A 19,614-nucleotide genomic window follows, 5' to 3' on the forward strand; every position below is an offset into this window, starting at 1 on the left:
ACATAGTAAACAGCAAAAAGGCAAACACCAATGATCAAGTCTTTATAGGTCGTTTACAAGAACAGAGTAACAAAGTTAATACAGCATATATAACACAATGCCATTAAGTATTTTTAAAATATTCCTGCTCTCTTGAGGCACTTTGTATGAGAACAAAACTAAAAGACCAATAATATTTGAAAAATGCTACATCAACTAGTACAAGAGTATTCTCTCAGAGTCACCCTTATGGCCTATTCTTACGCAACATAGCTCCTCCCAAACACATTCTTGCTAGTCTCCTAATCAAATCGTCATTGAACTTTGATCCTCCATCTGGATACCGTCACAACTGCTCCGTGGAATGAGAGAATCTCATGACATACGTTTAAGCAGCTACATGGGGCATCAAACTAATAGAGCCAGTTCCTCAACTTTTTTATTTCCACTTCAGTTTATGACTCTCAGCTACTTGTCCACCTTCTTTTCCTTGATGGCCGCTTTGCTTTCACCTCTGAATCCGCAGGGCCTTCAATTTTTTCAGAGGGAAGCGTCTCAGACTCCATTTTCTTTACTCCTGCTTTGTTGGCTTTCTCCGTGGGCATTGGAAGTTTGAACCGTTCACTGCGTTTCTTGAGTTTCTCAACCGTGTCCAAGTGCTGGTCTCCTTGTCCCTTCTTGCTTCCATCTTTGGTCTCCGCAAGGTCATGGCCACTTTCCTTCTCTTGAATTTTTGAAGAAGTGGATGAAGATCCCTTGGCAGTGACATCATCATCTCTCTCTTTGTGGCTTCCCCAACGCTCAAATTTCGTACGTCCTCTTTTTGAATCTTGTAGCTCATCACCAGAGGAAGCGTTTTCCTTGTGTCTTTTGGTGGCGTTGTGCTGCTGTGGGATCTCACTCCTGTAGTTTCTTGCTTCGTTGGTTCTCTTTAAGCCCTGAAAGGCATCCAAGAAACATCAACACTGACCATAGGGCATATTAAAAGTGACAAAACCATGAGATATATTATATAGGTAAGATTGGCAACGGAACAAAAAAGTTTGCAAGATAATATTTGCATTCACAATAACTAAGTTAAGTTTGCAAAACTTGGATGAGATATTAATAAATTTATTTCATAAGCTGATGAGGCATACAGTCACTTGGGAACTGCCATTTTGTTCTCCTTGCTTGTTCCTCAAAGAATCTGTGTCTTCGCTTTGTTCTTTAATCTTTCGTCTAGAATCTTTATGGTTTCTATCTTGAAATCGCTGGCCATCTAAAGATTCCACAACCTTGTCACTTTTAGCACTTGTCCTCTCCAGCCTTGTTTTTTTCTCATTGCTTACAATGTCGTCTCCGTGTCCTCTGTGATAGGAAGAACTTTCTTCACCAGGGTATTCCCTTTTCTTCGTCTGTTTAGTCTGCCTTGTTGTATCCTTGGTGAGATGCTCTTTATACTCATCCTTCATCCTTGAAGATGATCGGTCTTCTGAACCTCTATGACCCCTTGCAGCCACCTGCCTCTCTCTTCCCGGTGCTGATAAACCATCCTCGTGAGTTAGTTTTAGTTTATCCAAATCCCCACGCTCTCTCAACCTCTCATTACCATCTCTCTGCATATAGAAATCATCTCTGTGCCTTAGAGAAGCGTGGTCGTATATATCATCTCTGATTTTATGTTGGACGTCTCTCTTTTGATAGTCCAACCTATCACCACGTTCTCGTTTCAAGCGGCTGATTGATTCTTCTCTTTGACCAAATGATATTTTATTCTTCTCAGAGCGAGTTCTTCTCACATACTCTTCAACCTTCCTCCTCTTGCTGATGTGATCATCCAGTTCATAATTATTTCTCAAACCACCATCATCCACATGATTTCTCGAAGGAACATGATCATCTCCACGGTCCCTTTTTCTAGACCCTTCATCCCCACCTCTTCTACTGAATGTGTCATCCTCTCTCCTGCGCCAGACTCCCCCATCAACATCTCGCTCTTTCCTTTTATCAAAATCCTCTCCACTTTCACCTTTGCTCCCCGCTCGAGTTCTTTCCATTTCTTTCCCTATGTCTTGATACTTTCTGCTCTGATGCTGTGCATTGTTAACGTGATGTTTCTTATTGCTAGCTGGTCGAGTACAATGGTTCCTATCTTGAATAACTTCCTCTTCCGCGCTATCCTTCAGTTGCTGATGATCTCTGTGACTTCCACATCTTGCTTTACTGCTTTCACTACTTCTCTCTGTCTTTGATCCCCCTCCATCATCTTCTTCAACTGCTGACCGAGGGACTGCAGAACTCATTTTATGCTCCTCCTCTATTTCATAATCTTTGCCAGCTTCACCTCCCACATCTTCACGATCAACACTTGATGACCTTGTGCCTCTGTCTCCAACAGGAGATGATGAACGAAAACTCTGGCCACTATCAGCTTGTTCTGCGCCGTTTTCACCCGAGGGCTCATCCTCATGCGAATCCTCACATACAATCTGGCAACAAAATCAATATCAGTTAGTAGCAGTCAGTATAGCATGGAAACATACCACACCAGTAAAACCAAAATTAAGAGAGATTTGAATCGTATTCAACCTCAATGATAGCTTCTAGGTCACGCATTCGAGGAGCACGTGTATCAATGGATGATGGACGCTCAACAGAACCAGTCTCCACAGGTATTGGTCTTCCAGGGGGCTGAGAGAAGAAAAAAATCAGCAAATATTCTCAAGCTTTAGATACTAACAAGAAAAATGTACGTCCACATTAGTCTACATAGTGAACCAAAAAAGACAATGCTACTTTAAATGAGAGCAAAGCAGGAGGAAAAATACCAGTGGAGGTCGAATATTAGCTGAGTCACCTTGAGCAGTGTCAAGCTTCACTAAATTTGAGGAATCAACAGGAACAACTTGCGCTCCTGTTGCTGCAGCTAACTCTGGGGGCAGATATGGATCATAACCCTATCGTACAGGAGAATGATTAGGAATGCAATGTCACCCTTTTTGTTATTGACGAAATATTGTGCCATAATAATAAGCCAAGATCCAGTTTTACCTGATCTGTTCTGCCACTTTCATAAACACGTATTCTGCTTTTCATAGTAGTCTCTATACGGTGTTGATCCTGTAAGAATTAAAAGATGTTCCTCTTAGTACTTTTCATTCGCTGAAATAAGGATATGAATCACAGTTATTAATTACCAGATGTTTGCAATAGTCTTTCCAGGTCTCCTCATTCAGTCCAAAGTTGAAGTAGTCTGTGATATCAACTCCTTGATATCTCCAGGGCTTTTCCTCGAAAGCGTCTATGTCGAACTCAAATATAGTCCTAGATATACGCAAAAGGTAGACATTCAAATAAAAGAAACGCAGCTCTGTGTACCAATCAAAACGTGGTGCTTACTAATAATAATAATATCTCCACACTTCAGAATAGATAAAAAAAAAATTACTTGTGAGAAGGAAGAGTAAAGTCCAGTCCCCGCCCAGCTGCATTACCACCCCAAGTCTGGTGATAGCCTTTCTGAGCAGCAGAAGCATTCCTCATTCCCATTGGACGCCAATCTCCTCTGCCACGACCAGCCATAGGACCAAGGTTGGCGGGAGGACGAACCTGACCTGCAGCAGATGCTACACTTCCAGGAATAGGGGATGCACCGGGTCTTACATACTGCAATAGAAATATAATTATGTACAAGTAGATCAAATACCAAGCCTTGTTTTGTAACTTTTTGTATGACTAATCCAAAGAAATGAAATCTTTGACGATATGTTGGCTTCATAAAGCAAGTTAGGGTCCGAAGAGATTGTTGTTCTTCTTAAAGTTAGATTAATGGTGGGCAGAGGATAACGTTCTTATCTTCCTTTCACATTCTTAAATTTTATGACCAAACATACTCTGCATATGGTTATAAAAAAAAAAAAACAGAAGGAGAAGACTCCAATGTTCTCTGATCAATATACTCTTTGCATTTGCATTCAGGACCTTTATGTACAAGTACAAAGGAGATATGAAAATGAAAACAGGGCCACGACAAGAACCTCGGCCATTAAGTAAAGTAACCAGTGACAACATTGGTGCATTGACTCTGACCTTAAACTGAGAATGAAACGGATGATACCCAGCAGCACTCCCCTTCACAGCTTCTCCTCCTTCTTTGCCATCTCTATCCACCGCTTCTTCTTCTCCCCAGAGCTGCTGCTCCTCCATAGGTTGATTTTTATCCACTATAACAAGCGGCTCTTCATCATCATCTTCGTTGTCTCCCAGCCTTGCTCTTCTATCAGCTCCCATCATGACGTTGTCGTTCAACACTATCTGCAGATCGTCTTCGCTGTCGCTATCCCAATCATCTCCTTCTCCTCGTCCTCCGTAGCCTCCATCGCCAACCTGCTCAATGATCGCCCTACCTTCTCGATCTGTACCCAAACCAGGAATCGCAGGGGTGGAATCGGCGGCATAGGGCTCTTCGATGTCGAAGTTCATGTCCTTGTCGTCGCCAATTGCGTCGTGAGAGGGAGTGGTGGATGGTTTGGAGGCGGTGGTTTCGGAAACCCTAGCGACGGAAGGTGAATTAGGTTCCGCCGCATCTTGTTCGTGTGATCGGAGGTTGAGGTCGATTGAACGGAGAGGAGGCGGAGGAGGTTGGAAGGGCGGGAGAACGTCGGAATAGAGATCTCCGAACTCATCGTCTTCGTCCATTGGAGTAAGCGAAGAACAGCCGATTACGATAAAGCACGAGAAAAAAGAAAGACGGTGAAGCTTAATTTATATGAACAAACCACATCAAACCAAACCGATAATTAGAGACGGTAAAGCTTAATTTATGTTGACCAAACCACATCAAATCAAACCGATAATTTAGAGACGGTGAAGCTGACCAAACCACATTAAACCAAACCAACCAAACCGATAAAATTAAAATTAGTCGCTTCCCCTCAATCATCAAACCAAAGACAAAACCGGCTGTAATAAAACAGATTCTTTTCCCGGAAAAGCGTAAATTTCCCCAGAAAAAAAAAAACAAGAAAGAATCTGTGTTTGTTTAGGGTTCAGAAAAGCGAAGAAGAAGATGATCGGAGTAGGGAAAATGAAGCAGTACTCTAACGTCCTTGACAAGCCACTCAGCAAAGGCAAACAAGAGGTATATCTCTCGCTCTCCCTCTAGATCCGCTTTACTTCTTCAATCTCAGACATTTTCTCGGAAAATCAAGATACTGGACCGAGAGTATTGGAAATGAGAACATTCATTCGATTCGGCTTACGATCTGATCTCTTTTGTGGCGATCGTTTAATTCTGAAATTTTTAGTGGCTTTGAAACTCTACGTGCATTGCAGGTGAGCTTGAGCGCGTTTGCATTCTTATTCTCGGAGCTAGTTCAGTACAATCAAACCCAGGTTGACAACATTGCTGAACTTGAAAGAAGGTGAGCAAACAAGATATGATCTTTACTTTCTTTTTTTTAGTCTGAATCATTCACATTCTAACAATGTGTTTTTGTTCTTGGTAATGTTGACTCTCTCGCAGACTAGAGGATGCTGGGTATGCAGTTGGATCTCGAGTTTTGGAGCTTCTTTGCAACCGAGAGAAGGTACGTTTTGCTTTACCAAAATGTCTGAGACTTTTTGTCTGAAAGACTGAAAAGTCAATGTGTCCTTTCATATAAGTTTAGCAATGCAGAGTTCAGTGACGATTCTATGGATATATTTCTCTCATATTGTATCAGGGTAACAGAAGAGAGACACGGTTACTAGGGATTCTGTCTTTCGTCCACAGCACCGTGTGGAAGGTGTTGTTTGGGAAGGTGAGTGAGTGGTGATTTTCAAAAATTTAATTAGTTGTTAAGAGTTTTTCTGTGGACATGAGTGTTTCTGGATCCTGACTAGCGCTTTAATGAACATGCCATTAGGTTGCTGATTCACTTGAAAAAGGAACAGAACATGAAGATGAGTACATGATCAGTGAAAAGGAGCTTCTCGTCAACAGGTTTAGATTCCTCCAGCTCTTTCCATTAACACTCGAGATAAAGGCGAGAGAACTGATAAAAAAAAATGTGAAAGTGTAGGTTCATTTCGATTCCAAAAGACATGGGAACATTCAACTGCGGGGCGTTTGTGGCCGGCATAGTGAAGGTGAGTGCTATCTTGGCATTTTCATGAAATATAAATGGTTTAAGAAGTGGGCAATGAGGCAGCCGCCCATCTTCTCTATGCAGGGAGTTTTGGACAACGCAGGGTTTCCTGCTGTGGTAACGGCTCATTTTGTACCCATTGAAGGACAACAACGTCCTCGGACTACCATTTTGATCAAGTTTGCTGATGAGGTTAGTATCTCTACATCTCTCTATATGATTTATCTTTACCTTGAGAAGCTCAATCTCTCACCTGGTTTACCTACTTCCATCCATGCTGCACAGGTGCTTAAAAGAGAGGCACGGCTAAGCCAATGAGTGCACTCTTTGTACGAGTTGCCACATCATGTTCTTGGAGCTGTTGCCTTTATGTGAACTGCTTGTGCAAGTCTTGCCTGTATGTTTTGGTTTAACGTATACTATAACCATTTGAATTGAGCTGCAAAGCCTTGTCCGTTGATTGATGTAAACTACATACGTACCCTCTTGTTACAATTCTAGCTGATACAACAGTTTACCAGTTTTAGAACAGTGTATGCAAACATGGTTATGCCAATTGCGTAACCAGAGTTAAAACATGACATTATCCAGTGTAGAAGTTACAAAAGCAGATTGATATATCAATGTGTTCAGTGCAATTACAAAGAAAACAAGTGATATCAAATCAGTTCCTGCCGAGTGAGAGTGACCTGCAAGAGTAAGTCTCTCTGAAATCAGACTTCTTCTTGGAGGAAGTAAAGAGAGAAGCATACACTTCCTTGGTAGCATTAACCGGCACTGCATCCCCCGCCTTGAACTTCTTCACGGTAACACCATTCACATCATCCATCTGTCTCTTTGCCAATCACCACCGGTTACAAAAGAATTACAAACCTTTAAAGGCTTCTCTATGTGGGTTTGTTTGGCCCTTTTATTCAACTCTCCTTATGTTATTGTCTTGGGATTTGCATAAATATCACATTTTAACAAATGCAAATATCACATTTTTAACAACTAACTGCAAAACAAGGAACATTTTATTCATTCAAAAGGGCAAAATGTTTATTAAAATGTGATGTGTTTATAAATGTTATAAAAAATATAAACAAAAATAATGTACAATCGATTTTATGCAGATTCGAGTAAATCAAGATTTGGATTTTAGGACTATTAACAACAAAAGCAAATTGTTCTAAAAAAAAATTGAACAACAAAAGCAAATATAAAAAGAGGCCGGCTACGTACGACTTTTGTGAGATAATATATTTGAGAGATTCGAAACTCATATTAAACATCCCAAATACATACCTAAGGGAGTAAATAAATATTCTAAAAAGAAAACGAAACGGCCAGAAAATTGAAAAATTAAAATTTAAAACAATAATTAAAAACGAGGATAAAAATGCATGAGGAAGCAAAGGAAGAAAGACAGAAGACAAGAAGAGATGGAGAAGGGGAATGGAGAAGGAAAGGGGGAGTTCATAAACCAAAACAGTAACGGTTTCTTCCATGACTCCATGTCAATGCTTTCCTCTCTTCCTCCTCCCTGGGGCTCATCTCTTCCCCCTTCTCCTCCGCCGCATTCACTCCTCCACGCTCTCACCGTCCCCGACAAGTTCCATCAACCTCAGGCACCAAACTATTACCTTACATTACAAAACACCAAAACACCAAAATGTATTAATGTTTATGATTCCTCAAATGACATCTTTTGTGTTGTTGTTTGTCAATGTCAGGAGTCTGGTGGTCCAACAACGGGTAGCCAAGATGGGTTGCAGCATGCACAAGGGACAGTGTCGACCACCACGAGCCCACCTGTGGCCCGCCAAAAGCCGAGGGTGCGAGCCAGGAGAGGCCAAGCCACCGATCCTCACAGCATTGCTGAGCGGGTATCTCCATTGTTCACTTAACTCCCATCTCCTCTCTGTTTGTGTTTCTGATTGTATTGTTTTGTGGCAGTTGAGAAGGGAACGCATTGCAGAGAGGATGAAGTCTCTCCAAGAACTGGTTCCCAACACCAACAAGGTACTCAATATTATCATGATTTTACAAGTGACTGTCTGAATCTGGACAATAACCGAATTGGTTGATGATGTAATGCAGACGGACAAGGCATCAATGCTGGATGAGATCATAGAGTATGTTAGATTCCTTCAGCTTCAAGTCAAAGTACTAAGCATGAGCAGATTGGGAGCTGCAGGGGGAATTCGTCCACGCCTCAATGGTCTCACCTCTGATGTCAGTTTCTAAGTCCCTTAATGCCTTTTTAAAGTGACATAGCACCAAACATCATCATGGTTTTTGGTAACGTAGGTAGGAGGACGGCTCAACGCACTCTCCGTACCATCCAATGGTGTAGTAAATGGGAATGGAAACGCAACAGGATCATCCAATGGTGTAGTAAATGGGAATGGAAACGCAACAGGATCATCCAATGAGAGCCTAAGGACAACGGAACAGAGGGTGGCGAAACTGATGGAAGAAGACATGGGATCAGCAATGCAGTACCTTCAAGGGAAGGGGCTTTGTCTTATGCCCATCGCTCTCGCAACTGCTATGTCATCTTCATCTGCTCACTCTCGTGGAGCTCTCTTCAACCCTACCTCAAATGTCGTAGCAACAGAGGAGGCAAATGTAGTAGTAGCAGCTGCACCTGAAGCCTCCTCCCCTATGGATGATGTCTCTGCCTCCAACAAGGCCTAAACCATAGGATCTCTCATTGTTTCTTCATTTTTTTTTCCATTTAAAGTCAAACATTAATATTCATTATCTATCTGCTATTTTCACTGTTAAGGATTAAATAATAAAAAATACTTAATTTACAACATGTACAACAACTAACATAACCGACAAGGCAGAAACCATACAGAACAGAGGTGGTGGGACCGAAAACTAAGAGACATTGCGTCCCACTACTTTTTGTCAACGTTGCTACCGTTTGGGCAATCGAATGTAACCTGAACCAGTATAATATTCTATCCAAGTTGAAGCTCCCCACTTTCTACAATTTATTATATTCAGGCTCAAGTTCATTATTTGAATACCATTTGTGAGAATAGGGCTTATACATGAGAGGCAGAGGAAGATACATAAGTAAACACTTCTAAGTTTCCAGACCAGTTTGGAACAAACCAAGTATATAGATGACTTACTGATTCAGCAGACTCATTAAACAAAATAATCATTTATATATCAGTATACTGTAAACTAAATGCTTGCAGATTGCGAGCAATAGATAATAGGCAAAGAAGAATCAGGTTCCTTCAAAAGCACAACTTTATTATTCCCATGTTGTAGGCTTACAAACTCAAATAAAGACAAGACTTTTAAGGGATATTAAAAAAAAAAGTCGGCAAAGAAAATGAGTCCTATGCTTCAGGAACAGTAAGTGCTACCAAGGGATTACTCAGTGATCTTCCTCTTCCTCTTACTACACAACAAAGACAAAACAAAAACTTCCCAGAATGAGCGAAAACATGATGTGATGTAATCAAAGACAAGGTCAAATCTTGATCAGCTAAACAATGGTGAGAAGACAGAGAGTTAAACAGAAGTCATATAAGGACAGATAGAGAAACAAAGTAAAAATATTGCGTTGTTACCAGGAAAGGAAGGGATCTAAGTAGAAGGAGAAGGCTTGAAAGTGTAAGGCTGAGGGAGTGACATTGGACCTTTCCTCTCATCTCCATCATCTAGCAGCCTTTGAACTCTCTTGTTCCGACAGTACTCCCTATCGAAATGCTTCACCTTCATTTTTTTTATTACATCCATTAGATCAAATCAACCCCATAAAAGGAACTGAGAGAGTGAGAGAGAAACAGAAGATACCCAGGAAGAGCGGCAGCTCTTGACGAACTCGGTTCTGGAAAGGCTACACTCTTTAGGGTAGAGAAGACCTACGGACGCGATCTCAGTGGGTTTCTTACCAGACTCCTTCTCCAGACATGTGTAAAAAGCATCTCTTGCCTGCAAAAATTAGTGATCACTCGACACCATTAACGATTTACCCTAATCACCCATCTCGCAATCGATCGCAACAACTACAAGGGAGTAGGAATAGAACTGACCTTGTAGCACGCATCTCTAGATTTCTGAAGAACGTCCTCGTGAACCAGATTAGGGTTTGCCGAAGCATAAGCATCGAGCACCATGTTTAGCAAGCGACGGTGAGAAGAAACGAGAGCCGGTCGACGTGAGCAACCAGAAAAAAAGAGAAAACAATTAATTAGATTATGGATGTGGGCCACTATTCATTAATAGACGGGCTGTTTCGGCCCAACAAACTAGTCGGTAGAGAACACATGGGCATTCGGTTTTTCGGTTTTTTGGTCGGTTTACTCGATCGGTTTTTTTGATTTTTTCAGTTTTTAAAAATGCCACTGAATTAAACCGAACTATATTTTGGTTCAGTTCGGTTTGATACTCAGTTTATAAAGTTCGGTTTTGGATTTTATATTGTATTCTGAACTGAATCGAAATCGTTTTATTCCTCGGTTTATCTGGCTGATAACTTATTGGTGAAATTTGGTACAATTCGGTTAATTTCAGTTTATTTAGTTGATGTTTATCGAACCATTTGGTTTACAAGTATCAGACCAAAAAGCATACTGAATCTTTTAATCTCACTTAACAGTTCTTGGCAGAACCGGATGTCAAACCAAAAAACAAAAATTCTCAGTTCGGTTTGAGCCGAATGCCAGCTCTAACACAGACATTGGTTGGACTCCAAACTAGTCTCTTGTTAAGAACTTGCTTTGTTTCGAAGTACTTTCATAATCAAAATCCAATTACATTAGGTTATCTGTTTCTTCCTCAGTCTACTTACTTTTCAAGTGGTACATCATCGCTCTTTTCTTCCGCTCCTTGCTTCTTGAGCTGCTCCAACCCGAAGTTCTCTTCTGGCTGCTTCTTCCACAGGTAATTCGCTGCGTCTATCCATCCTCTATGCACCACAAACTTCTTCTCTCTTATCGCCCAACGAACCTTCTCTGTTCCCACATCCATTGCCACCACGTGTGTTACAGATTCATCCACTTCCGTTGCACACGTGGCTCCCAATCCCTCAGCCACCCTCCACAGCGGGTGATCCTCGGCCTGAGACTTCGTTGGAAACACTCGACTGAACACCACTTTACATCCTTTAAGTATCTCTTTACGCACTTGCTTCAGTAATGACCTCACGTCTCTGCCGGATAAGTCTTCTCCTCCATCCTGAAAAGGTAGTTGTTATCAGAAAGCAATCCAGACAAGAGAAAAGTTTTTCATTTTTATATATTGATTATTGAGCATACCTCGAAGAACAGACTATGCGTTTGCTTAAGGACTTTAAGAACAGTGGCAAGCGCCCCATCTGGTTCGCTCTCATCGCTCTTCAGCTGCGAGAGAGACTGGAATCTGTGGTCAAACTGTTTGCAGCTTGACGCAAAAAAGTGATACCTCTCTATCACGATCAGATTGTCTTTATGACTTGGCCATGCCTGCGCATCAAACCAAGTATCAGAACATCTAATCTAAGACAAGAATATCATGATTATAATTAACATGAAGAATTGGCAAAGCAGGCAAAAAAAACTTACATTCTCTGTATCGTCAAGAATCAGAACAGCTTTTTCTTGTCCCAGCACCACATCTAAACTTTTTTGATGTCTCACCGTGCCATCATCTCGAGAAATGATCCGTTCCCCAAAGTACTCTCCTTTTGGGTCCAGCAGCTTCGCCATCTGTCGTGCATATGGCCTATCTCCCATTGTGTAAATATACAATACGAACATCTTGCTGGCTTCTTTTAGAAACGAATGAACAAACGGCCTTAATTTGGTCATCATATGCATGAACTCCAACATGAAGAGATCGCCACCAGAAACATCTGAGATCAGCAAAACAAACTTACTAGAACTGTATAACACATGCAAACATCTAGGTGGAAAAACACAAAAGGCAAACAAACAAAAGATTTAGGTGTATTACCTTGAAGAGAATGTGTAAGGCTTTTCAAGTATTCCTCCTCTGGTCTCAGGTCCCTAAGTACGGTTGAGTTAAGCAAAGTGTGGTCTAGATCAAGAACTAAACATAACTTCCGCTGGCTTTGCAACATTTTCATATCTATATCACGCATCCGGGTTACTTCATCTTCATGGAACTTTATACCCTAAAGAAAACAGATTTCCCCAAAGCTCATTAACAATAGCTAAAGCAACGCTCTAATGAAACTAGTAAGAAAATTGAATAGATTGGCATACCTTGTGTATGTAAGTGAATGAAATACCAGTTTCTTCTTCTTCCACTCTTTGGCCACAAACAATGCACATGTTTCCAAAAGTGCCTGGGTGTTGGCATGGTAACTTGCTTGAGGATGCTTCTGCAAGCAATAGCAAATTCGAATGTTAGAAGAACAGATAACAGAGATACAAAGTAAGGTTAAAGAGAAAGACTTTCACCTGAGATTTCTTGTGAAAACTTCACAGAAGCTACTTCCTCAATCTCGTCTTCATCCACGGTTTCTAGATGGTCTAGTTTTCGTCTCTTTAACCTAAAAGATGATTGAGAAACATGTTATGGAGAAAGTACACACACTAAAAGACTAGTGCTTTAAGATTCAGATATGAAAAAAAAACAAGCATTGAACCTATGATTGGAAACTTCAGCATCATCCTCCGGTTCTTCTTCGATGGGAAATGACTCAGAGGAAGAATCTGAGTCAGAGTCCAACTCGGTTTCAAGGAAGGCAGCAAGATCATCGCTGCTGGAAGAATGCACTGGTGAATCACTCGCCACACTCATCTGAAAACCACTCACAAGTCACAAATTGATTAAAACCTAAATCATAAACAAACAAATGAATGGAACTGCGAAATTGAAATCGCAGAGAAACGAAACGTATGAAAGAAGAGTACGGAAGAACACCTTCTACTTGGTGTCCGCCAATGGCGAGAGAACACTCAAATCGGGATTAGGTTTTGACGACGGAGGAGGAGATACGCCTCGACGACGGTGTTTAACAGTGAAGTGGTTGCTCCGATTGATATTTCACGAGCGCCAGGTGGTTATGTAAATGAGGCTCGTTAAGGGCCCATAGTAAAACTTTTTCATATTAAATGGGCTTTTAATTTGGGCTCATTAGTAAACGCAAACCCAACTTAAAGTCCACTCTATATAATACTTTTTTGCGTTGACCGGGTGATAATCCGGCGCGGTATAGACCACCGTAACAGAAACAGAAGCTCGTGTCCTTTGTTTTGTTTTGTATGAAAAAAACACAAGTGGCAGAAAGTATTGTCGGGATGGGTCTTTGCTAGGGTTTAATAGCGCGTTGCAGCTGCCACTCGGACCACTCTCTTTTCGAAATTAGCCGTAAAAGCTATCGTCTTTATCATCGTTCTCTACACAGTTTTTTTTCTTCACTCCCGACAAAATCACAAAACCGTGTGTCTTGTCTTAACTCGAATCCTCGATTCCTCTAGATTTTGCCGAATGGAGGCTTTGAGTAACGGATCCAGCGCCGTTTCGTCCTCTTCAGCTTCAGCCGTCTTTAGAAAGATCGAGTTTCACCCCGCGAGGAAGCCCTTCAATGGCTTCTCTAACGGTAAATCCGATTTCAAGATTGAGACTTTGAATCCCAGCTCCTCCTCTGCCAACAAGCAAGCCTTCTTCTCCTCACAGTCCTTTAAGAAGCGAGACGGGTCTGATCTGTTGGAGAATGGATTAGATCGGGAGCTTACTTTTAATAGAACGATCCGCAAAATCGTGAGTTTGCTTAGCCTTCCCTCTCTTTCGTTTTCATGCGAACTTTGTGATCGATGGAAAGACATTTACTTTTTTGGTTTTGTTTGATTTGTAGGGTGCTGGTTTGGAGAATCTCGGGAATACATGTTTTCTTAATTCGGTATTACAATGTTTGACATACACGGAGCCATTAGCTGCTTACCTGCATGATGTTGGCCATGAGAAACGCTGTAAGTTGCATTTAGATGCTGTTTGATTAGTTTCTGTGTGTGGCAAGTCCTTTATTCAGTATCTGATACAATGTTCATATCAAATCGTTTTGTGTAGGCCACGTGGCTGGGTTTTGTGCTTTATGTGCAATGCAGAAGCATGTGAGGAATGCCCTTCAAGCCACTGGCAAAATACTAGCACCGAAATATTTGGTCTCAAACCTGCGATGTATGCTTCTTCAGACCTTGTCTGCTTTGCACTATTTAGTATGCCAATTACTAATCAGACTAATGAGGATTCTTCAACTGCTTAATTAATTAGGCGTTTCGAGAAACTTCAGAAACTGTCGGCAGGAAGATGCTCATGAGTACATGATCAATCTCCTAGAGTGCATGCACAAGTGCAGTCTGCCGTCTGGTGTGTCAAGCGAATCCTCTGATGCTTACAGGAGCAGCTTGGTTCACAAAATATTCGGTGGTAGCCTCCGTAGTCGGGTAAAGTAACAACCTCTATGATAAAGATCAAAATTGCCTAAGCACCGTTCTCTAATGTTGTGTATTTTTTTATTCAGGTGAAATGCGCGCAATGCTCACATTGCTCTGACAAGTTTGATCCGTTTCTTGACTTGAGTCTAGACATTTCGAAGGCGGATTCCTTGCAGAGAGCGCTTACGCGTTTCACTGCTGTTGAGCTTTTAGATAACGGTGCAAAGGTTTACCAGTGCGAAAGATGCAAGCAGAAAGTTAAGGCTACAAAAGAGCTGACTGTTTCTAAGGCGCCGTATGTTCTCACTGTACATCTCAAGCGGTTTGAAGCGCATAGATCCGAAAAGATCGACAAGAAAGTCGATTTTGCCTCTGCAGTTGATATGAAACCTTTTGTCAGTGGTCCCTGTGTAAGTAAACTTCGTCTTGTATTTTTTTTTTTTAATCATTGAGCTTCATGGTTTCCCTTATAACAGTGCCGTACTTGTGTTGAACAGGAAGGTAATTTAAAGTACACTCTATATGGTGTCTTAGTTCATTATGGTCGAAGTATTCATTCTGGTCACTATGCGTGCTTTGTTCGCACTTCAAGTGGCATGTGGTACTCCCTTGATGATAACAGGGTAAGCAGCAGTGTTGTACGTTCTTTGGGTTGCAAAATTTTTGTTTGATAACCTGCTTGTTGACGTGTCTAGTAGTAAAGTTCTTCGTTACATTGTTGCTGTAGGTTTTGCAAGTTAGTGAGAAGAATGTGTTCAATCAGAAGGCGTATATGCTTTTCTATGTTCGTGATAGACAGAACACAGCCCCAAAGAATGTGGTTCCCATGGTTAAGAAAGAGAGCCTTCCGACAGCAAGAGCTTCTATGATTATATCTTCTAACGGAAATGATCAAGTGAGTGGTTCAACAGTCATGAAAGCATCTATTTTGAACGGTCTTGGTGCCAATGGTAGAGCACCCTTGAGATCATGTGATCAAGGTGCTCCTGCTGTCTTTAACCGAAAAGATTTGAATGCCAAAGAGACTCAGAAGGATCCCCCAAGCAGTGTAGAGGCAAAAGAGATCCTGAAGAGGGAAAATGGTCTAAGTGCTACTGCCGTCTTATCCCAGAAAGATTCAAATGCCAGAGAGAACCTTCAGAAGGAACTGCCAATATCACAGGCTAATGGGGAAAGATCTTTGGTAAAGGAGAAGATAAAGGCTCCATGCGTGACACTACCAGGGAAGGCTGCCCCTCTACTGGATGGCAGCAGAAACGCTCAAATTCTTGTGAACTTGCCTACTTCTGTAGCTAATAAAGATGAGGAGACTCTCACCACACCGAGAAAGACTCGCAAGGGTAAAACAAAAACCCTGCAGGTGGGATTAAAACTTTTTAAGCTGGCCCTTGGCGTACGCAAAAAGATGAAACAGAAAAGGGGGAGATCAAGTGCTGTTAAGGTTATTCCTGAGGAGCTCCGATCCAAGAAAGGAGCTACAGATCAAGAGCGTTCAACTTCAGAGATAACTAGCGAAGTTGCTTCTGGCTCTTCTTGCTTGCCTGGGAAGGATAACATTGTCAGTGTCCATAATGAAAGGAGAAGGAATAGTAATGGGAATATGTTGCTTGGCTCTGCGACTGGAGATCTCAAGGAGAGAACTAATGAAAATGGTGCCGTTCTTGCGTCAGACCAAAAACCACCGTTGAGGAGTTCTGACTTATCTAAAGCAAGCCAAATCGCCAAAAGAAAGAGAGAGTCGTCAAAAGATGAACAAATCGTGTTGCAAAAAGATGAGCCGACGATTCTCACGCGGGGTTTGCCGGAGACAGTTGGTAAGTTTTCCGTTTTTTCATCTTATGACATTTCAATTTTTTTGTAATTCTTAGTGCTAGCTAATGATAGCGAACTCAGTTAGGAGGTAACACTTGTCATTCTCCAACTCTTAATCTTTTTAAGGATTATCAAACCTTCATTTATGACCTCAAAGAGCTTAGTCTATGTGATTGTTTTTGATGGAGTTAAGTCTGATCACCATTGCAGTTGCCAAATGGGATGAAGAAGTCTCGGCTTCTAAGAAGATGGGAATGAATGAAGGCACCAGAATCGGTTATGTAGCAGATGAGTGGTGAGTTTGAGGTTTTATGTCATTGCTTTGGATTTGGTTAATTTCATTAGGCAGTTGGTTTAACACATCAATGGTATTGGAATGTGACAGGGATGAAGAATATGATAGAGGGAAGAAAAAGAAGATACGAATTAAAGAAGAGATGTATAAAGGGCCAAACCCGTTCCAGATGATTGCTTCAAAGAAACAACAAACAGATACAAAGAAGAAATGGACACAACGCATGAATACCGCAAAGACGGGCTTCCGGATATGAGTAATGGATCCATAATCTATAAAAAAAAAAAGAATATGTAATCCACTTGTTGCTGTATTTGGCAGAAAGTAATGGTAACAACAGAGGAAAAGAGAGAGAGAGGCTACTGACATTGGAGATCGTTTTGTGATCTCTTTCCCCCTCAGTTTTGTTCTGTTTTAGTCTCTAGTAATGCAATATTTGATTCTCCACAGGTTCATCCTCATGAAATAACATTTTAGCATTAGCATTGTAATAAAAGAAACAATAATGTTTGTGCATCTCTTTTTCCTCTTAAGTTTTGTTCTGTTTTAGCCTCTAGTAATGCAATCTTTCATTCTCTCCACAGGTTTGGTTCTTGCTATAATTACACCTTGTAGTAATATATCCTCATGAAATAATATTTTATCATTAGCATTGCAAGAAAAGAGACAATCATGTCGTGTCAGAATCAGAGATTCAGATCTATAAGTGAACATCCAAAGAGTTAAATATAAACCATGATATAGAGCCCCCTAAACCCTAGTAAACCCTCTTTTGAAGGCTCATCTCTTACTAACTCGCCGGCATAACAAAATACTCAAAAAAAAACTTACAAGACAATGTCGGAGGGGGAGGATGAGATCACGAGGGTCTTCAAGGTACGTCGCACGGTGTTGCAGATGCTGAAGGACAGAGGCTACAACATAGAAGAATCTGACATAGAGTTGAAAAGAGAAGACTTCGTTCAAAACTTTTGCAAAGCTATGAACAAAGTCAACAAGGAAGCTCTATTCGTGAAAGCCGACAAGGGACCAAATCCAGATGACAAGGTAAACATCTAACTTAATAAACAACATAGTCATAATGAAAAGCTTTATACTCAAAATCTTTCGACTCTGGTGTGTAGATATACGTGTTCTACCCGGAAGGTCCTAAAGTGGGAGTCCCAATCATTAAAAAAGACGTGGTGATGAAGATGAGAGACGATAAAGTCAATCGAGGGATCATAGTTGTTCCACAGCCCATAACCGGTGCAGCCAAGAACGCTATTATAGAGCTCAACAAGATTTTAACTATTGAAGTCTTTGAGGAAGCTGAGTTGGTGACTAATATCACTGAGCATAAACTTATCAACAAGTACTATGTACTTGACAATCAAGCTAAGAAGGAACTGCTTCAAAAGTACACGGTGCAAGACACGCAGCTTCCTCGTATCCTTGTCTCTGATCCTGTTGCTAGATATTATGGACTCAAGAGAGGACAAGTTGTTAAGATTAGAAGAAGTGATGCTACTTCTTTGGACTATTATACCTATCGATATGCAGTTTAGTTTTGTAATCTTGGATTTGGATTTTTACAAACCTTGCTTGTTCAATGTTTTTATTTTATTTGTTATAATAAGGGATAAAAATTCACTATTTTCAGATATGCAATTCCACTTGTCTCGGTCGTATTTGAGACGGACTGCTCAGATCTAGTAGACTACAAATCCGGTGGACTGGTCAGTCTTCGTTTCAGAGATTAATTCTTTTCAAAGTTTACAGGAGAAGTTTGTTTCATGTCCACAGGAGCAGGAATGTCAGTGCGGACTCACCAACAAAGAAGGTTATGATCAGCTGCTTATTATTTTCCCATTTAAATCAAATATGGTCAGATGGAGGTGCTCTTCGAAGTAACTTTTCGTCAAGAACTTGATCTAATTGTATGGGTAGTTGACAAAAAAAAAAAATTTATTGTCTGAACCAAATTGGGTCATGTTACATTGTTCCATGCAGTGATTGCATTACAATGATCAAAGAGGTAACAAGACTAAACCAAAAAGGACTAATGGAAGAAGAAAAATTAAACAAGCAGTTGCAATGGATCTTTGTGCTTGATTGATCAGAACATGATCACTTCCCTTGTCTGTGACCGGTGTGGTTAAAGGAGCATCAGCTGTATAGCTTCTGTTGTGATTTGGAGACAAGACAACAACAAGAAGCTTCTCTCCTCTTTGGCAATGCCCATCTTCGCCACTGATGAAGTAAAACGGACCTGATCTCTTTAGCTCTATCTTCGTGTGACCATCTTTGTATCCTTTTATAGGCTCTGATCTGTCGCATCTCTCGTAATCTTTCTTACTCACTTGCATCACTGAGTCATTCTCCGCATTGTATTTCCACACTAATGAAGGAAAACAAGAAGTATATGAGAAAACAGAACATGGCCATGTAACCATAGTGAAGTGAAATCAACTACTACTTACGGAGAGCATCTCCAATTTTGAATCGTGTTCTCTCTGACCATTGGTTTAGTGTTTCTTCTGTAGACTCTGGAACTTTCCATGTGTTGGACTTGCCTCCCACTAGAATCTCCCTGCCTTCACATAACAAACATAACAACAGAAACAAATAACATATCATAAGCGAAGACATTGTGAGTTTTTGATGATGTTTTTTGTGTGTATTGTGGATTCGCCAAAAATATATATATATATATATATTTTGCTTACTTGGCTTACTTGAATCCAAACAAATCTCTTACATGAAGCAAAACGTGACCATCAAGAACAAAGCTCGTGAAATGAAAGAAGCTAAACGTTACAGAGAGCTGTGTGTTAATTGTGACCAAAACCCAAACACTTTCACTATTGCGTTTACCCTCCTCCATCAGATTGACGGGTCATCGCTGCATTAAAACACACACACTAGAATCATTTAAACTATTTTTTTCTTAAAGCAGAGTAAATGGAATGCATGTGACAGGAAAATAAAAACTCTAAAACCCAGCACCAGTTTCCACACAGTCAAGTCAGAGTTTCTGCAC

At 40.9% G+C, this 19,614-nt stretch overlaps 8 protein-coding genes across 11 annotated transcripts; 4 read left to right on the forward strand and 4 right to left on the reverse strand.

Moving 5' to 3' along the window:
• Window positions 1-18: 18 nt before the first annotated feature.
• LOC106387180 (FIP1[V]-like protein) lies at window positions 19-4,711 on the reverse strand. The gene is made up of 8 exons (XM_048752241.1): window positions 4,051-4,711; window positions 3,410-3,627; window positions 3,159-3,285; window positions 3,013-3,081; window positions 2,790-2,918; window positions 2,551-2,652; window positions 1,119-2,450; window positions 19-917 (listed from the first exon to the last, which is right to left on the reverse strand). Exons 1-8 carry the CDS (start codon window positions 4,657-4,659, stop codon window positions 444-446), a joined length of 3,060 nt encoding a protein of 1,019 aa, XP_048608198.1. The 5' UTR covers window positions 4,660-4,711; the 3' UTR covers window positions 19-443.
• A 227-nt stretch (window positions 4,712-4,938) lies between these two features.
• On the forward strand, window positions 4,939-6,615 carry LOC106387181 (trafficking protein particle complex subunit 5-like). The gene is made up of 8 exons (XM_013826996.3): window positions 4,939-5,101; window positions 5,296-5,384; window positions 5,486-5,549; window positions 5,685-5,762; window positions 5,868-5,944; window positions 6,024-6,090; window positions 6,174-6,281; window positions 6,375-6,615. Exons 1-8 carry the CDS (start codon window positions 5,030-5,032, stop codon window positions 6,405-6,407), a joined length of 588 nt encoding a protein of 195 aa, XP_013682450.1. The 5' UTR covers window positions 4,939-5,029; the 3' UTR covers window positions 6,408-6,615.
• A 526-nt stretch (window positions 6,616-7,141) lies between these two features.
• On the forward strand, window positions 7,142-9,434 carry LOC106386679 (transcription factor LRL3). Its single transcript, XM_022698121.2, has 5 exons — window positions 7,142-7,699; window positions 7,805-7,957; window positions 8,028-8,093; window positions 8,172-8,306; window positions 8,382-9,434. The coding sequence occupies exons 1-5, from the start codon at window positions 7,475-7,477 to the stop codon at window positions 8,769-8,771; spliced, it is 969 nt and encodes a 322-aa protein (XP_022553842.2). The 5' UTR covers window positions 7,142-7,474; the 3' UTR covers window positions 8,772-9,434.
• On the reverse strand, window positions 9,237-10,295 carry LOC106385194 (cytochrome c oxidase assembly factor 6-like). 2 transcript variants are annotated; one of them, XM_022698058.2, is made up of 4 exons: window positions 10,136-10,295; window positions 9,897-10,034; window positions 9,671-9,815; window positions 9,237-9,492 (listed from the first exon to the last, which is right to left on the reverse strand). In XM_022698058.2, exons 1-3 carry the CDS (start codon window positions 10,217-10,219, stop codon window positions 9,687-9,689), a joined length of 351 nt encoding a protein of 116 aa, XP_022553779.2. In that variant the 5' UTR covers window positions 10,220-10,295; the 3' UTR covers window positions 9,237-9,492; window positions 9,671-9,686. The 2 variants fall into 2 exon arrangements, with proteins under 2 accessions (XP_022553779.2, XP_022553778.2); XM_022698057.2 differs by having other exon boundaries at window positions 9,237-9,498; window positions 10,136-10,294.
• A 363-nt stretch (window positions 10,296-10,658) lies between these two features.
• Window positions 10,659-13,196, reverse strand: LOC106387183 (RNA polymerase II C-terminal domain phosphatase-like 4). Its single transcript, XM_013826998.3, has 8 exons — window positions 12,972-13,196; window positions 12,694-12,848; window positions 12,506-12,597; window positions 12,308-12,426; window positions 12,036-12,216; window positions 11,645-11,934; window positions 11,360-11,545; window positions 10,659-11,279 (listed from the first exon to the last, which is right to left on the reverse strand). The coding sequence occupies exons 2-8, from the start codon at window positions 12,846-12,848 to the stop codon at window positions 10,890-10,892; spliced, it is 1,413 nt and encodes a 470-aa protein (XP_013682452.2). The 5' UTR covers window positions 12,972-13,196; the 3' UTR covers window positions 10,659-10,889.
• A 145-nt stretch (window positions 13,197-13,341) lies between these two features.
• On the forward strand, window positions 13,342-17,112 carry LOC106387184 (ubiquitin carboxyl-terminal hydrolase 23-like). Of its 2 annotated transcripts, XM_048752242.1 has the most exons (10): window positions 13,353-13,811; window positions 13,906-14,020; window positions 14,118-14,228; window positions 14,322-14,494; window positions 14,572-14,895; window positions 14,983-15,108; window positions 15,213-15,713; window positions 15,744-16,299; window positions 16,508-16,592; window positions 16,683-17,112. In XM_048752242.1, the coding sequence occupies exons 1-10, from the start codon at window positions 13,539-13,541 to the stop codon at window positions 16,846-16,848; spliced, it is 2,430 nt and encodes an 809-aa protein (XP_048608199.1). In that variant the 5' UTR covers window positions 13,353-13,538; the 3' UTR covers window positions 16,849-17,112. The 2 variants fall into 2 exon arrangements, with proteins under 2 accessions (XP_013682453.2, XP_048608199.1); XM_013826999.3 differs by having other exon boundaries at window positions 13,342-13,811; window positions 15,213-16,299.
• Window positions 17,113-17,275: 163 nt separating this feature from the next.
• Window positions 17,276-18,227, forward strand: LOC106386741 (DNA-directed RNA polymerase subunit 5-like protein 1). The gene is made up of 2 exons (XM_013826550.3): window positions 17,276-17,639; window positions 17,717-18,227. Exons 1-2 carry the CDS (start codon window positions 17,430-17,432, stop codon window positions 18,137-18,139), a joined length of 633 nt encoding a protein of 210 aa, XP_013682004.2. The 5' UTR covers window positions 17,276-17,429; the 3' UTR covers window positions 18,140-18,227.
• Window positions 18,228-18,521: 294 nt separating this feature from the next.
• Window positions 18,522-19,586, reverse strand: LOC106441589 (early nodulin-like protein 1). Of its 2 annotated transcripts, XM_048752245.1 has the most exons (3): window positions 19,310-19,586; window positions 19,055-19,168; window positions 18,522-18,972 (listed from the first exon to the last, which is right to left on the reverse strand). In XM_048752245.1, exons 1-3 carry the CDS (start codon window positions 19,456-19,458, stop codon window positions 18,948-18,950), a joined length of 288 nt encoding a protein of 95 aa, XP_048608202.1. In that variant the 5' UTR covers window positions 19,459-19,586; the 3' UTR covers window positions 18,522-18,947. The 2 variants fall into 2 exon arrangements, with proteins under 2 accessions (XP_048608202.1, XP_048608201.1); XM_048752244.1 differs by lacking the exon at window positions 19,310-19,586 and having other exon boundaries at window positions 19,055-19,283.
• Between the last annotated feature and the right edge of the window lie 28 nt (window positions 19,587-19,614).

Source organism: Brassica napus, chromosome C3 (assembly GCF_020379485.1).
Source record: "Brassica napus cultivar Da-Ae chromosome C3, Da-Ae, whole genome shotgun sequence".
Lineage (NCBI taxonomy): Eukaryota > Viridiplantae > Streptophyta > Magnoliopsida > Brassicales > Brassicaceae > Brassica > Brassica napus.

What these genes read in the sequence shown, in the direction of transcription:
- LOC106386741 (XM_013826550.3), top strand. Translation starts at nt 17,430, where the DNA reads ATGTCGGAGGGGGAGGATGAGATCACGAGGGTCTTCAAGGTACGTCGC. An exon ending in GACCAAATCCAGATGACAAG is followed by an intron (nt 17,640 to 17,716) that starts GTAAACATCTAA and finishes TCTGGTGTGTAG; the next exon opens with ATATACGTGTTCTACCCGGA.
- LOC106441589 (XM_048752244.1), bottom strand. Translation starts at nt 19,223, where the DNA reads ATGTCTTCGCTTATGATATGTTATTTGTTTCTGTTGTTATGTTTGTTA. An exon ending in CAAAATTGGAGATGCTCTCC is followed by an intron (nt 18,973 to 19,054) that starts GTAAGTAGTAGT and finishes TTCCTTCATTAG; the next exon opens with TGTGGAAATACAATGCGGAG.
- LOC106386679 (XM_022698121.2), top strand. Translation starts at nt 7,475, where the DNA reads ATGAGGAAGCAAAGGAAGAAAGACAGAAGACAAGAAGAGATGGAGAAG. An exon ending in ACAAGTTCCATCAACCTCAG is followed by an intron (nt 7,700 to 7,804) that starts GCACCAAACTAT and finishes TGTCAATGTCAG; the next exon opens with GAGTCTGGTGGTCCAACAAC. An exon ending in TGGTTCCCAACACCAACAAG is followed by an intron (nt 8,094 to 8,171) that starts GTACTCAATATT and finishes GATGTAATGCAG; the next exon opens with ACGGACAAGGCATCAATGCT.
- LOC106387184 (XM_013826999.3), top strand. Translation starts at nt 13,539, where the DNA reads ATGGAGGCTTTGAGTAACGGATCCAGCGCCGTTTCGTCCTCTTCAGCT. An exon ending in TGTTGGCCATGAGAAACGCT is followed by an intron (nt 14,021 to 14,117) that starts GTAAGTTGCATT and finishes CGTTTTGTGTAG; the next exon opens with GCCACGTGGCTGGGTTTTGT. An exon ending in GGGTTTGCCGGAGACAGTTG is followed by an intron (nt 16,300 to 16,507) that starts GTAAGTTTTCCG and finishes TCACCATTGCAG; the next exon opens with TTGCCAAATGGGATGAAGAA.
- LOC106387180 (XM_048752241.1), bottom strand. Translation starts at nt 4,659, where the DNA reads ATGGACGAAGACGATGAGTTCGGAGATCTCTATTCCGACGTTCTCCCG. An exon ending in TTTACTCTTCCTTCTCACAA is followed by an intron (nt 3,286 to 3,409) that starts GTAATTTTTTTT and finishes GCGTATATCTAG; the next exon opens with GACTATATTTGAGTTCGACA. An exon ending in AAGACTATTGCAAACATCTG is followed by an intron (nt 3,082 to 3,158) that starts GTAATTAATAAC and finishes TAATTCTTACAG; the next exon opens with GATCAACACCGTATAGAGAC.
- LOC106385194 (XM_022698058.2), bottom strand. Translation starts at nt 10,219, where the DNA reads ATGGTGCTCGATGCTTATGCTTCGGCAAACCCTAATCTGGTTCACGAG. An exon ending in CTAGAGATGCGTGCTACAAG is followed by an intron (nt 10,035 to 10,135) that starts GTCAGTTCTATT and finishes TAATTTTTGCAG; the next exon opens with GCAAGAGATGCTTTTTACAC. An exon ending in AGAGCTGCCGCTCTTCCTGG is followed by an intron (nt 9,816 to 9,896) that starts GTATCTTCTGTT and finishes AAAAAAATGAAG; the next exon opens with GTGAAGCATTTCGATAGGGA.
- LOC106387181 (XM_013826996.3), top strand. Translation starts at nt 5,030, where the DNA reads ATGATCGGAGTAGGGAAAATGAAGCAGTACTCTAACGTCCTTGACAAG. An exon ending in GGAAGGTGTTGTTTGGGAAG is followed by an intron (nt 5,763 to 5,867) that starts GTGAGTGAGTGG and finishes ACATGCCATTAG; the next exon opens with GTTGCTGATTCACTTGAAAA. An exon ending in AAGGAGCTTCTCGTCAACAG is followed by an intron (nt 5,945 to 6,023) that starts GTTTAGATTCCT and finishes GTGAAAGTGTAG; the next exon opens with GTTCATTTCGATTCCAAAAG.
- LOC106387183 (XM_013826998.3), bottom strand. Translation starts at nt 12,848, where the DNA reads ATGAGTGTGGCGAGTGATTCACCAGTGCATTCTTCCAGCAGCGATGAT. An exon ending in CATTCACTTACATACACAAG is followed by an intron (nt 12,217 to 12,307) that starts GTATGCCAATCT and finishes TGTTTTCTTTAG; the next exon opens with GGTATAAAGTTCCATGAAGA. An exon ending in CGCATAGTCTGTTCTTCGAG is followed by an intron (nt 11,280 to 11,359) that starts GTATGCTCAATA and finishes CTACCTTTTCAG; the next exon opens with GATGGAGGAGAAGACTTATC.